The 15689-nt window shown below is 46.4% G+C and overlaps 1 protein-coding gene across 4 annotated transcripts in view; it reads left to right on the forward strand.

Moving 5' to 3' along the window:
- The window catches only part of LOC115100073 (acyl-CoA-binding domain-containing protein 6-like), a 304213-nt gene that overhangs the window by 122364 nt on the left and 166160 nt on the right, over positions 1-15689 (forward strand). For all 4 annotated transcript variants that reach the window (XM_029618279.1, XM_029618270.1, XM_029618251.1 and 1 more), the window contains 2 exons: positions 12171-12317; positions 15510-15561. In XM_029618279.1, coding sequence (XP_029474139.1) covers positions 12171-12317; positions 15510-15561 — 199 coding nt within the window. The remainder of the gene's footprint in view (positions 1-12170; positions 12318-15509; positions 15562-15689) is intronic.

Consider the following 15689-nt stretch of genomic DNA (forward strand, 5'->3'; position numbering starts at 1 on the left):
CTATTACACCTAAAGTTTACATTGCTGCTTGGGGTAGCCTGCACAGAGCAGCAGCTGCTACTACCCTTAACAGAACATTTGGGAATAGCCTACATAGAGCGGCAGCTGCTACTACCCTAAAAAGAAACTAGTTGTCCTATGTAACATGTCTACTTTTAGTGAGGCCAGGAGAAATATTTTATCCAAATATCTTTTAAATGACAGTTGAAATCTATAAAAACAGGAGCTCCAAATAACTTCTGATATTTCTAGGGACCTTTGTTTTCAGTTTGTATTTTACTTTACTTGGGAATTTCAATGTTTTAACAAAAAAAGTCAGTGGAAAAATGATTTTGATATAATACACAGGAGAAAAATTAGTGGAAAGGAATACGACGAGTGAGGTTATCAAATTTGCAGATGATACAAAATTATTCAGAGTACTTAAATCACAAGCAGATTGTGATACAGTACAGTAGGACCTTGTAAGACTGGAAGATTGGGCATCCAAATGGCAGATGAAATTTAATGTGGACAAGTGCAAGGTGTTGCATAGAGGGAAAAACCCTTGTGTAGTTACACAATGTTAAGATCCATATTAGAAGCTACCACCCAGGAAAAAGATCTAGGCATCATAGTGGATAATACTTTAAAATTGTCAGCTCAGTGTGCTGCATAGGTCAAAAAAGCAAACAGAATGTTAGGAATTATTAGGAAGGGAATGGTTAATAAAACGGAAAATGTCATAATGCCTCTATAAGGCTGCATGGTGAGACCGCACCTTGAATTCTGTGTACAATTCTGGTCGCCGCATCTCAAAAAAGATATAGTTGCAATGGAGAAGGTACAGAGAAGGGCAACCAAAATGATAAAGGGGATGGAACAGCTCCCCTATGAAGAAAGGCTGAAGAGGTTAGGGCTGTTCAGCTTGGAAAAGAGACGGCTGAGGGGGGATATGATAGAGGTCTTTAAGATCATGAGAGGTCTTGAATGAGTAGATGTGATTCGGTTATTTACAATTTCGAATAATAGAAGGACTAGGGGGCATTCCATGAAGTTAGCAAATAGCACATTTAAGACTAATCTGAGAAAATTCTTTTTCACTCAACGCACAATAAAGCTCTGGAATTTGTTGCCAGAGGATGTGGTTAGTGCAATTAGTATAGCTGCGTTCAAAAAAGGTTTGGATAAGTTCTTGGAGGAGAAGTCCATTAACTGCTATTAATCAAGTTTACTTAGAGAATAGCTACTGCTATTAATTGCATCAGTAGGTGTTGCGACCGTCGCTGCACGACGTCTCCACTCTGCCCACCTTACCTCTTTGGCGACTCCCTCTTTGGTTGATGGAAGTTTGGCTGCCGCGGCGTCATTTTGCCGACCGCCTCCGGCGTCCCTGGACCGGCTAGATGCTACCTTCCGCCATGTTCTCCTGAGGCCTAAGGGCGCATGTGCGGCGCGGCCCCAACTCCAGTACCAGCTGTGGTGCGAACCTCAGGGGCATCCCCCTGAGAGATGTCGCCAGATATTTAAGGTCTCTTGTTTTGCTAGCTAATCGAGTTAGCAAAGGGTTTCCTACCTAGCTGCCTCCAGGTATCGCTGCGGATGGAATTCACTCTCCGCTTACCTTGCTACTCTGCCTCCTCGGACTTTACCAGGGGTATCCGCTCCTCGGGGGCCTCGCTCTCTCTCTTGCTTTTCAGGTCGCAGTGTGGAACTGGTACTTGCTCCTCAAGGGCCCAAGTTCCCGAACCTGCTACTGAATATAACTTCTGCCAGGAAGTCACCGCTGCCTACAACACCAGTGAGTTACCATCTCTCTTTCAGAGCTTTCCCTGGAACCAGGTACTCGCTCCTCGAGGGCCTACTTCATTCCAGCTCCTGGGCTGTTCCAAGGGACTATTGTGTGAGTGTTACCATCAAGGTTCTGTTCCTGAACTCTGCATACTCTGCTTACTCACTATCTCAGTTTCTCTAAAGCTCAGCCATCTTGGGATCGCTTATCCAGTGCCTGAGGGACTACAGCCCAGCCAAGCTCTTCCAGCTCACTACTGCCACCTCTGGTGGTTCTTTAAAACTGTTTAATAAAAGAACTAGTGTGTGTCTGTCTTCCAACTCTGAGCCTGACCGATGGTCCCTCTTGGGATCTTCCCCCGTGGGCGTGGTCATCTGCCACCGGCCCAAGGATCCACCCACAATTATCACAAATAATAACAGTAGGATGGGATCTTCTTAGTGTTTGGGTAATTGTCAGGTTCTTGTGTCCTGGTTTGGCCTCTGTTGGAAACAGGATGCTGGGCTTGATGGACCCTTGGTCTGACCCAGCATGGCAAGTTCTTATGTTCTTATGGGAAAAGTCATTTTTCCACTGATTTCTTTTTTGTTTTAACATTGGAATTTCCAGGCAAAATAAAATAAAAACAGAAAACAAAGATTCCTAGATATTTGCCACTTCTCAGCCAAGATGAAATTGAGTAGATCAAGCCTTTTGTAATGAGGCACAGTGCAAAGCTATGAAAAATCAATTCTATTTGACACCAGCAGAAAATAATATCCAAAAGGTGGCACTAAATTTAGTGTTATTGATGTATTGCATAACCCATTTCCATTTAGCATTAATAGCTTTGTAAAAGTGTAAATCATAGAACAGAGACAATAAAATCAGTCCTAAATGTAGCACACAAGTCTAAATAAGATGTGTCAGCAAGCATGGAGGTGACTCAGAAAACTTAAAAGTCACCCAGTCTACTCAGTCATTCAGCTCAAAATAAGTGTAACAATCCCAAAAAAAGATGTTCATGTATTCATGTGTGTCCCGTCCCCCCCAAAAAAAAAGTGAAAAACTTTACCACTGGGGAACAACTTTTAACATAATTCCTGTTGAGTTTGATTTTTCAGCTGTTTAGACTTAAATAGGCATGCTGATTTCAAACCTGCAGTTAGTTTTCTTCTATCATGTCAAGTTTTTTCTCTACAGCCTATCTTAGGCCTGGATTTATCAAAATGAACTAAATATCGCATGTGATAGGAAAAGGGGCGTGTTTTATGGTAATAGGCTGTTTATCGCAAAGTGCGCTATCTTAGTGCTTCGCATAGATATTACCGCAAACTGCGATAATTTTTTCGCAGCTCATTAAAGATGAACATTTCATCGGGACAATGTCAGAATTCCAAACGAATGCTTGGTTGTCATTCAAAAACCTTGTCAAGGACTTTCTTGGAAATACACGAGCACAGAATTATACCGAAATTGTCCAGAAACTCTTGGAGAGCTTCAAAATGCTTCGTTGCAACATGAGCATCAAGGTGCATTTTCTGCATAGCTATCTTGCCGACTTGCCGAAAACCTTGGTGCAGTCAGTGATGAGCAAGGTGAACGATTCCACCAAGATTGGAAGGTCATGGAGGCACAGTATCAGGGTAGATGGGATGTATATATGATGGCTGACTATTGGAGCAACAGGAGAGATTGTCCACTGCCGGAAAAGCTATAAGCGTAAATTTTTACCTTAATATGTATGCCTGGTAGCAGAACTTTACTACTTGTACACAGTTTGATTTACAGTAACAATATATAGCCTTTGTATGAATAAATAACTCTAAATAACAGTATATTCAGGTAATTGTTTTCTTTTATTTCCTTTGTATGTACATTTTGTATGATTTTTGGGACAAAGGGAGGGTATCCTGTACCTTAAAAAGTTGACGTGATAGAGAAAAACTGGGGTCATTTTTGGATTCAGATGTCAAAAGTTAGTCAAAAACAAGTGTCAGATCTAACTCAACGAAAATTGCGTTCCCAGTGAATCAAAAAAACCCAAAACATTACATATCTATAATGAGCCTATTTTTCATTTTCCAAAAGAGAGTACAAAGAACCTTGACACCAGCCCGTGTTTTGTATGGCTGCTGCATCAGGGGGAATTTATTTATTTATAAACTTTTCTATACCAGTATTCGTGGGTACGTCATATCTGTTTACAGAGAACTCAAAGAGATACATGGAACAGGGCGAAATGGGAGCAACCAGAGGAACAAAAAAAGGGGGAGGTGTACAAGGGAATCTTAAATAAGGTAACAGTAAGTAAATTATAGTAAATGGGAGAGTAACTAATATACACAGGAAGAGTACAGAATAGCATGAAAAAAACCCGTAAAATACAAGGATTATTATACATTATACAAGGTAACAGGGGATACAAGATACGAGGAAATTATACATTATAAAAGGTAATGGGGGATACTAGATGGAGTAAAGGGAGTTAATATAGTACACGAGATAAGGTACACTGCTCCAGGACAAGGGTCCACCTCCAAGCGCAACAGAGAGTACCTTTCACTTTTTGTGTGTGCAATTATTAAAAGTATAGAAATTTGGTCCATCAGATCCATAGATTTTATATTGAAGTCATATTCAGTCCTGTGTTCTACTAAACCACTTTCTCACATCGTGTTAAACTGAGTTTCTTTGATCAGCAAGCCATGAGAGGCTATGGATGCAGATGGCATTGATAATGATTTAAGATTTACTTATTTGTTCATTGCCATGTTCTCTCTTGGTCTAAAATGTCTCATGCTGTAACATCGCTCAAATGTACTGGAGAGTGTTGCGCGCCCTGCCCATGCACAGGCCTGCTTACCTCGTTAGCTCCTCTGCAGGTCACGGGTTGGCCTCCCCAGCGGCAGCCGCGAGCTCCTCGAGGCCTCGGCGTCCTGTGGTGGAGGTCGCCGGGCCTTCCACTGCGCACCAGGCCTCACGCCGGAGTTCGGCATCTCCAGTGGCGTTGGCCATGCCCCTATGTGCACGCGGACCGCCCAGCCTCTTGTAGTGCCAGGGGCAGGTCCTAGCTCCACGGCGCACCCTGATTGATGGAACAATATAAGGAAGTCCCTGCCTGCACTTCCTTGCCTTGGCAATCAGGTCGGCATTGTATTGTGTTCTAGTTTGTCTCCATGTTCACAGTCTTGTTCCAGCCTTGTTCCAGTATCCTATTGTTCCAGCCTTATTCCAGCGTCCTTCTGTTCCTGCGTCTGTCTGTCCATCCTCCCAGGTAGTAACCTCGAACTGCTCTCTGGTACTGATCTCAGCCTGTTCCTCGACCATCCTGTCCGCTGCCTGCATCCTGACCTCTACCTGCCTTGTGACCTGTCTGACCTCCGGAACCTGACCTCTGCTTTGTTGACTACTCCTCGGACTGATCCTCAGATTCTGACCTCGGCTGCCATTGACCACGTCTCCTGATTCTGGCTCTGACCTTTGCCTTGTCATCGCCTACGCTGTTTGAGCCTTCCTTGCCTCTCCAGGCCAACAGCGTGAAGTCCAACTGCGCTCCCTTGCTGATCGTGGGCACGCCCCTCTACTACCTCTCCGGAAGACCCTGTGAGGCCCACCTAAGTCCAAGTGGCCCGGGTCCCTATGGGTTCCACCTGGGGGGACCTCGGGCTTCCAGTGGTGAAGCTCATCCTAGCCTCTGTCTCCTCCTATGCTCCGCCCCCTGGGAGCAGGTGCTTCCTGGTCCCTACCAGGGAGCCGTTTTCCACTACTCCAGGTCAAGGGTCCACCTCCAAGCGCAACAGAGAGTACCTTTCACTTTTTGTGTGGGCAATTATTAAAAGTATAGAAATTTGGTCCATCAGATCCATAGATTTTATATTGAAGTCATATTCAGTACTGTGTTCTACTAAACCACTTTCTCCCATCATGTTAAACTGAGTTTCTTTGATCAGCAAGCCATGAGAGGCTATGGATGCACATGGCATTGATAATGATTTAAGATTTATATATCTCAATGCACTTTAGTGGTGAGTTTCTTCATTTAAAAAAATCTATGCTTGCACTTCTGCAAGGGATAGGATATTGGTTTAATAAGGGAGCAATTTTCAAAAGCCATTTATCCATGTAAATGGCTATTTACACATGTAAAAAAAAACTTTTTGAAAATTGCCCACCCTGTTTGTGGGTAAAAGTATTTATTCATTTATCTCAAAGATTTATATTTCACCTAAACCACAACTCTATGTGTGTTAGCAGCGGGTGATTTAGTGTGCCCTAGGGCCCCTGCCCGAGCCCAGACCTTCAGGGCCGGGCCGAGGGTTGACGGCGTGTCCCAGCGTGGCTGACTGTCTGACCCTCTGCCAGGTCTGCAAGCTCCCAAGGCCAACACAGGATGATGTTGGAAATTGAATGGTCCTCCAACCATTCTGAGCCCTTTCGGACCTGCTGCATGGAACAGCATGGAACAGCATGGAGCAGCAGGCCTGGCCTGAGGTTGAGGGCAGACGGGCCTTGACACGTAGACAGGACTATGGTCAATGTGACAGCATCGCAGACGAAGACACTTGGGTTGATGTGACTGTTGCGATCCCCCCTGCTGCTGCGCTGCAGGAGGTCTCTTACCTTCCTCCAGAGGCCGCTCTGAAGCCAGGGCCTCGCCTGCGCATCATCCAGGACTTGCTCCAGGGCCTGAGAGGCCTAGCTGTGCCGGTGGCTTGCAGCCTCAGTGTTTGGACTTCCTGTTGGGCGACGCCCTTCCCTAGGGGCTGGCCCGCAGCTCTCTACCCTAGTTATAGGACCAGCGGTGGGCGGTCCTGGCAAGCTCCTCCCAGGGAGTTGCCCTCTACCTCCAGTATTTAAGGACTTTCTGTTCACTGTGTCTTTGCCTTCGGATTGGGTTACACAGTTGCCTGTGGCCTCTCCCGATCCAGGTCCTCCGTGACTACGACTCCTGCTTGTCGTCAGCCTGCCTTGACTCCGGTCCGTGACTCCGACTCCTGCTTGTCGTCAGCCTGCCTTGACTCCGGTCCGTGACTCCGACTCCTGCTTGTCTTCAGCCTGCCTTGACTCCGGTCCGTGACTCCGACTCCTGCTTGTCTTCAGCCTGCCTTGACTCCGGTCCGTGACTCCGACTCCTGCTTGTCTTCAGCCTGCCTTGACTCCGGTCCGTGACTCCGACTCCTGCTTGTCTTCGTCCTTCGATCAGGCCTTACAGTTGGCTGTAACCGTGCTGATCCAGGTCTTCCTTGGTTCCTTGTCCAGTGTCTTTGCCTGATGTCCGCTCCTGTTTCTGCCAGCCGTATGGACTTCGGATGTGAGTATCCCAGCATCGGAGTTCCTGTGCGCCTGGGTCTTCCCCGCACCCTCCTTCTCAGCGTGGTCCGCGACCAGCCTTCCTGGGCTGTGTAGGGCGCGTCTGGGACAGGGTGGTCCGCGACTCAGTCCCACGGGTGGGCTGAGTAGGGCGCCCTGATGGACAGTGCAATGTTCCCGTCCAGCCTTGTCTCCAGTGTCTGCTTCAGCCCTTGCCCGGATGTCTTCCTGTCTCTGCCTTGACCTGGTTCCTGAGCCTTCTGTCCTGTTGGGCCCTGGAGTGGCCAACAGGAGGGATTCGTCCCACGGGCTCTTGAGCTTCTGCCAGCCGAGGGGGCTTCGGATGTGAGTATCCCAGCATCGGAGTTCCTGCTCGCCTGGACCTTTCCTGTGTCTCGCTTCAGCCCTTGTCCTGATGTCTCCGTCTTGCTTCAGCCTGCTTCTGCCCCGTTTGATGTCTTCTGTTTAAGGACTCTGTCTGCCCTCGCCTCTGTCCGGCCTGCTGCCCATTGCCGTTCCCTGCGGCGGGTCCGAAAGGGCCAGGAACAGTCGGAGGACCGTTCATTAGTCAACTTCCCCGTGTTGGCCACCATGGGCATGCAGGTCCGGCTGAGGGCCGGACTTCCTGCTTCTGTTCCTGCCTGCCTGGCTCACCATGCCTGCTCAGCTCACCTCCCACGGTGTGGCCTTGGGCTCCTCCTGGGGTCCTGCCGTGGCCCAAGGGCTCACCACCCGCCCGAGACGACCGCGCCCACGCGCGCTCGTAACAGTGACGGCATCACAGACGAAGACACTTGGTTGATGCGACGGCATCACGGATGAAGACACAGGTTGATGCAACGGCATCACGGACAAAGACACTTGGAACTTGACAACAGCTGGGAGGAAGGACATTTGCACTGTCTCTCAGGGCGCCCTACTCGGGCCACCCGCGGGACTGAGTCGCGGACCACCCTGTCCCACTGCGCGCCCTACACAGCCCTTGGAGGCTGGTCACGGACCACGAGGAGAGCGGGACAAGCGAAGGGAAGACCCAGGCAAGGAGGAACTCCAATGACGGAATCGATGTCACCCGAAGCTCCATCTATGGCTGGCGGGAACAGAGGCTCTGGAGCACAGGGACCAATCCCACCTGCAGACCGCTCCATTCTCAGGCACACACCATCCGAGAACCACAGCTCTACCGGAACAGAAGTCTCAGGAGCACCAGACTAAGATGCAGGGAAGAACATCTGGAAAGGCAGGCACATCAGGATGTGGAAGATCATGACGAGACATCAGAACATGGACCAGGACCTCAGGCAAGACACGAAGACGTGGTAGAAGGCAGAGGAGACAAGGAGCTCCACGAAGAACAGAAGACCTTACAATACTCTGGCAGGCAGGAGCCTCCAGAAGGATGTTGCTCAGATGCAAGGCAACCACAGACTGAGAAGACAGCCCTTTATAGGGCTCAAGCAGGAAGTCCACTCCCTAGGTGGGGCCAGCACAATTCCTGTATCTGGCCCTTTAAATCTGGCAGAGAGGCGTGCGCCGGTGCCTAAGGGGCAGGAAGCAGGGCTGTGCAGGACCGTGGACAGCGGCCTGCACAGCGTCTGTGCGTACAGATGCAGGCTGGGCCTGAGGAGCAGACCCTGACTTTGGCAGCGGCTCCAGCCGCTGCGGGGAGTCCCGGGGGCGGCTCCAGCCGCCGGATGGAACCGGGGCTTGAGGCCTAGCGCCGCAAAGATGGCAGTAGCGTCGGGGGTGGTCCTGGCCCTAAGGAGAGAGGCAGGAAGTCCGTGGCTCCAGCCTCTAGGGCAGGCCCGACAGTGGTGTCCGGCCGCGTTGGGTAGAACAAGGCGGCATGGTGAGTGAGTCTGCTCACAGGGGGACCCGCGAGCAGCAGTTCATAACAATGTGGCTAATAAAATAACAACAAGCACAAACAAAACCAGAACTTATAAAATACAATCAAAGGCTCTCCATGAAGTCAGAAACAAATTGCCACCACATGTCATTCAAATGCCAGCTGGAACAAGAATATTTTTAGCATCTTCCTGATGGACTTTGTACATATAACCAGGCACGATATCTCTAGCAAAGAGTTTCACAGTATGGGAGAAGCCACTGAAAAGCTCGCTCTCGAATCTCAGCCAAATGCGAATGGTAGAATGAGGGAACACCCAGCAGCATCTTCTGTGAGGATCTTAACATACACATGAGGTTATAAACATGTAATATCGAGATCATCCAAGGCAAAGAATGGTCACTAAGCATCTTATGAATCAGTGTGGCAGTCTTATACTTAACTCACCACACAAAAAGCAACCAATGTAAGTCTTTAAGAACAAGAGTAATATGTGACCTCATGCTTTGACTCAAGATCTCAAAAATCAAAAAAACTGGTAAAGTATGTGATAGAGTGAACACTATATCAAGAAAAATCACACACAAAAATGTGAGGTATAATCGGACAGGTTTACCCTCATAAGTGAGTGGCTGTTCATATACACCGAACTCTGTGTTTTTAAACCATTCAAGCACTTTAAATTTTATGTGCAAGCACATGCTTACTATTACCCACAACTTAGTGGGAGTATTCCTGGGCAGGATTAGGCTGGGGGAGAAAATGCATTTTCAAAACTATGCACATTCAAATCATGCATGAGTAACAAGGATTTTAAAAAGTCACAAAATACGCAGGTATGTTTCTGTGCGCTTGTGAGAAATAAGAGGGAGGGCAATGGGTGGAGCATGGGTGTAACCAGGGTGGGGTCAAGACTTACACATGTAAATCTGAATTTTAAAAAAGAAACCCGCAGCATGCGTATGCTAGATATCTGCATAATTTTATTGCTGCTTCTGATGAGGAACAAGTCTGTACATCTCAAGTTTTAGGGCTTATAGGACAGAAAGAGGGGTCCGAGTCAACTGGGCAGCATGCAGGAAGAAGAACCAGAGAGGTCTTCCTCGCTATTAACTGGACAAACTGGTGGACTAATTGGAAAACTGGGAATGTGCCTTGCACAAGCATGTTTTAAAATTCATTGACATATGCACGTAAAAGCCGACATGGTCCTATTTTAGACATATGTGTGCTAGCTGTGCTCGAGTAACTTCTTAAAATTAGGAGCATACTTACATGCAGTTGATGCATTTTAAAATATATGTGCTAACGGGTAATTTAAAAAAAACCCGCACGCGCAAGTCCCGGCAGATACTCATGTATCTGCCGATATGTGCGGAAGAACTGAAGTTTAAATAAGGGGTGAGCTGGGGAGGGGTTATAGGCGGGGGGGGGGGGTCAGGGGGGAGCTAGCTGGGACAGCGCCATTTTGGCTGTCCCGGGGAAGCATGTGCCAGCAGCTGGCCGGCGTGCACAACTTACTTCTGCTCCTTAGAGCACATAAGTGGTTAAACCAAAAACAAAAAAGGTTGATAGTGTTGTATTCCATGCCCGTGGCCGGCCACGGGCACGGTCCCCTACCTTGTCCTCCAACCATGGCGGGACCGACTGCCCCGCGCCGGGCCCGGCACCTCCGTGTGGCATCGCGAGTCCCCGGGCTGACCGCCGGGATCGGAGCCGCTCCTGCTCCTCCCTCGCAGCCGCCACTGTTCTCCTCCGCGGCCCGGATCCAAGATGGCCGCCACCATCCTTAGGCGCGAGGCCAAGCCTCTTCATTTTATTTAAAGGGACTTCGCCCCTTTAAGTGGATTCAGCTGATTCCTATCTCCAGAGTCAGAGGAAGTATAAAGGGAGACTTCCTCTAACCATTCCTTGACTTGGCAACGTCTCCTGTGAGCTTTGTCTAGTCTGCTTGCTTCGGTGAGTTCCTCGAGCTTGGCTTCTGGTTCCTGCTTCGTCTTCGTGTTCCTGGTTTCTGACTTCAGATTGGCTTACGGTGATTCTCTGGTTCCTGACTTCGGATTGGCAAGTGGTGATTCTCCGGCGTATGACTTCGGACTGGTGAGCGACGACCCTCTGGCACTCGACCTAGGACTTCTTCAAGACTACCGTCTCCAAGGGCCTGCCTAAGTCCCAGCGGCCCGGTCCCTACGGGCTCCTCCCGGGGGGACCACGGGCTTTCAGGGTGAAGCTCCAGTCGGCCCTTGCACCATCACCTGACCTCTCAAAAGTCTGCCTAAGTCACAGCGGCCCGGGTCCCTACGGGCTCCTCCCAGGGGGACCATGGGCTTCAAGGGTGAAGCTCCAGTCAGCCCTTGCACTGTCATCTGACCTCTCAAAGGTCCACCTAAGTCCCAGCGGTCTGGGTTCCTACGGGCTCCTCCTGGGGGAACCGCAGACTTCCAGGGGTGAAGACACCGCAGTCTCCAGTGCCAAGGGTCCACCAGTCACGTCTTCGGTTCCTGCCTCGCCACCCAACGGGAGAACCTTCGGGTCTTCCCCAAGGTATTCCATCCTCCCGTCGGCCCAAGGGTCCACAAACCCGAGCTTAACAGATAGGGTTTAGGGATTGGAGTGGACAGGGGAAAAGGGTGGAAGGGTAGGTGGGGGATAGGGAAGTTCCCTCCCAGACCGCTCCTTAACTGGAGCGACTGGGCGGGAACTGGACAAAGGCCCAATCGCATCGCAGCTTGTACTTTAAAAATTCTCCCCTCCCTGCGAGTCGTGACCCGCGCGCACATGCGCATGCCAATACAAAATCGCGTACGCATATGCGTGCGGGTATCGTATTTTATAACATGCGTGCGTTATAAAATCTGTGCGTCCATGTGCGCGCATCGGGAACTGCACGCACATGGTCGCCTGCATGGGCCTTTGAAAATCTATCCCTAAGTGCGCACACGATTAAAAATTCTATCATATCCTCTCTCGTGCACCAATATGTGCATGTATGGGCGCATGTGCTCATTTTAAAATCAACCTCGTTGTTTGTACTGAAAAAAGTATTCACAGAAAAAGCAAGTGCAAACTCTAAGGATGTATTTTTTTGGGCATTTTTTAAAGGGAAAATGCATGTACCTGCCTATACAGATTTAAAAATTGTCCTTAAATGTGCACATATGATGTAAACTGTCAATGTAACTTTTATTCTTAGGATAAAAACAATTTGAGAAGAATTTCTTCTAAAGTTAAATTATTTTTCATTTTATTTCCTTATAGGTAGTTTAACATGGCACAAGTTAAAAACAAATGGCATAGCTCCCCGCACTCTGAGACACAGTTCAACAGTTGTGGGCGAAAACATATTTTTCTTTGGTGGAAGGCAATGTGGAACAGTTGTTGAGGATTTGTACATGTTCAATCCAGGTTGGTAAAACAAGCATGTTCCTCTTAAGGAAAATTCTAATCTTGCAGGGTCATTCATCAAAACGTGTTATGGCATTAATGCCCGCGAAAATGCCATAACGCATGAAATAGTTAAGGTAACGCAAATGCAAATTTTTCAGAGGGTTGGGATTGGGGAGGGGTTTGGGCGGGATTAATGAAAATGAGGGGCATTATCACACTATGAGACAGCATAATGCATGTTATCGCATGCTTTTAATGCTGGAAATAACTACACCTTTTTTCCTGGTGTTAAGCTGTGCGAAATGGCTGTATCGCAATTTGTGATAAAGATTGCAAATTGCATTTCAGGCATTTTTGGGCTTGGGGAGAGAGAGTGGGAAAGGGAAGAGGAGTGGAGTGGAGTAGAGGTAGAGGTAAAGAAAAAGAGAGAGAGAGCCTTTGGGGAGGCCTTCACAGTATTCAACTATTTATTTCACTATAGGAGGGCCAGCTAATAACTCGAGGTTTTGGTGGTGGTTTAGGGTTTTGGGGCCAGTTTTACATGCAGAATGAGACAAATGAACAGCACAGTAGACCTCAGTGAAGATTTGATGTCATTTGGAGTGAGGAAAGTCTCACAAACATGAGATTTCTACAGTGTTCTCTCACCCTAGCTTGATGGACTCTATGCCAGAGTACTGTCATGCCAGGACCAGAGAACATTGTAGAAATCTCATCTTTGTGAGACTTCCCTCACTCCAAATGACATCAAATCTTCACTGAGGTGTACTGTGCTGTTCATACGTAGCATTTTGATGCATCTAGGGGTTGGTTAGAATTTTGAGATTAAAAAAAATCTGTTTACCTTTCACTGTATGTATTGTTATTAGTCTCAGTAAAACTGTTACTATATTCAGCATAGTTATAAAAACATTGGTTTCTCTGCTAGTATGCTTTTGCTGAGGCATTACACAAACATAGAGGGTAATTTTATAACAGCCCATGTAAGGCTGAAGTCCGCCTGGACTTCAGTCCTAATTTTCAAGCACGTATACATGGGACCACACACACCTGTTAAAGAGCAGGTGCAAATGTCCATGTGAACATTTATGTGCATTTATGTGCATACTTTTGCACATAAATTATTTCCCCACCTCCAACGCTACTCCTGAGAATACTTCTTTGCAGTACATATAAAAATGCACACAAAATTGCTTCTATGTCTACTTTTATGCATACATACTGCCCCTGGGATAATTTTCTAATAGCACACATTTTGCATGTGTAAATGCTTTTTGAAAATTACCCCCACAGAATATAGGGGTGTGCAGCCAAACCTAATTCAGTTCGGTTCATATTTGTCTTGGGTATTTTGGGGTCTTTTGTTCTGGAAGTCCCATTTATTTCAATTTATTTTCCACATTTATGCAAATAAATGTTGTATTACATGCATACAATTTATTTTGAATGCATGAGTTGTATTTATGTGCATAGAATCAAATTTTACGTACAGAAAATGTTACATGCACAAATCTCCAAAGCTGAATTCAGTGAATGCATATCCTTAAGAGAATATGACTACAGTTGAATATTGCAAAGCCTGTCTAGTCTAACTGTTTTCCTTACCTGCTCCAATACTACATACCTCAGTTGATCTCTGGCGTCTATGCACATCTCATACTTTTTTGAGCTCTATTGCCATTTTTGCCCCCACATTTAATAATCTGGTTGGAACTGCTGTTTTATGCAATGACAGTAGGTCATTGCTTAACAGTGGTTCTCCACTCAGTCCTCAGGACACACCTAGCCAATCTGGTTTTCAGGATATCCACGATGAATAAGCATGACATAGATTTGCATATGTACTGCCTCCATTGTATGCAAATCTATGTCATGCATATTCATTGTGGATATTGTGAAAATCAGACTGGCTGTGGGTATGTTCCAAGGACTGGGTTGAGAACTACTGGCTTAAAGAATGATCACTCTATAATTAATTTTTTTGTTAAGAATGTCAGCCTGGCAACCATAGATTCAAGTTTGGTTAAGTGACACAGGTGAAGGTTCTATCACTAAAGCACGAGAGGGCCAATGAGATCAGAAAACACCTCTCAAGCACTACCTTTTCTCTTCTTCCCATTGAATTTTAGGGACTTCATTTTCAGCTCGCCACAGGAAATTTCATATTTCCCACTGTTTGGGCCTTTCAAATTCGGGGAGACCTGAATTTCGTTTTAGTGCGCACTAACTCCTGTTAGTGTGCGCTAACATTTTGCCGTTAGTGCGCACTAAACCCGAAAACAAAATTTTCCCAAAATTTCAGGAAAAATTCCTTCGGGTTTCGTGCTCCCTGAACCAGGGCGAATGCACATCCCTATTGAATATTGGTTGTCAGCATGAGTGCTGGTTTTCAAAGGCATCTAGGCACAGTAATAATGAACATGGCCAGATTGCTACAATTGAAAATTGTGCCCCTCAATACTAGCAAAAAGTTGTGCATTGTTTTACATCGTGTAGTTTTGGCTACTTCAAAAAGAGGCAGCTCTGGGGCAGGGAAGGAAAAGTGAGTGCAAAGATATCAGTTTGAAATCCCCACCTGTACTTTACTTATGCTGGAAAGCAGGTACAAAGTCACACTCATATTGGCTAACCCAAATGTTCAACAGAAACTCCATGGGGAGTTTCCCTTTGAAAATTAACTTGTAGTTCCATAGGTACAAAATTTACATGGACCTGCAAGTTTCCTGGGCAACTTCAAAATTGCTTCCTTGGGGTCTTCCATGCTTGACTTTTCTCATCCCTTTTCCCCCTTAGAACCTGCAGAGGTGTAAGGAGTAAAACCTTCTGTGGTTATTTTTTACTTTGTTAGGGTATTTGTGTTAGAGTTACGGTAGTATATTCAGTATACTAATAAAAACATTGGTCTATCTGCCTGCATGCCTTTGGTAAGATATCATACAAATATAAAATATTGGTGTTCTAAAAAACAGAATAATAAGATTCGGTTTTAGATCTGTTCTTCTTTACACTTTCTTTTGTCTCTCTGTTGCCCACATTTATACTAACAGATTAAGAATGAGTAAATACAATAACATTTATCTGAATACTAAGTTTTCTGTTTTCTTGTTTCTTCTCAAAAGCAAGTGTACAATGAAAAGCGTATAGCAGAAATTGATCTATTGATTATGTTAATATGATTCCATGGGATGATTTGTGTGTGTTCTGTTTCAGTATCTTTTAGTTGGATCCCAGTGAAAACTACTGGTTTATTACCAGAAGCCAGGTTAGTTTTAAGTAATATTACATCTGAATGAAAGGGAAAGGGAGGGAAACCACATATGCATATAAGTTTAGTGTCTTATCTCATGTTAGATGAGAGGTTATATCTTCCACAGATTTATAAAAGGTTTC

The sequence above is a fragment of the Rhinatrema bivittatum genome, chromosome 1 (genome assembly GCF_901001135.1).
Source record: "Rhinatrema bivittatum chromosome 1, aRhiBiv1.1, whole genome shotgun sequence".
NCBI lineage: Eukaryota > Metazoa > Chordata > Amphibia > Gymnophiona > Rhinatrematidae > Rhinatrema > Rhinatrema bivittatum.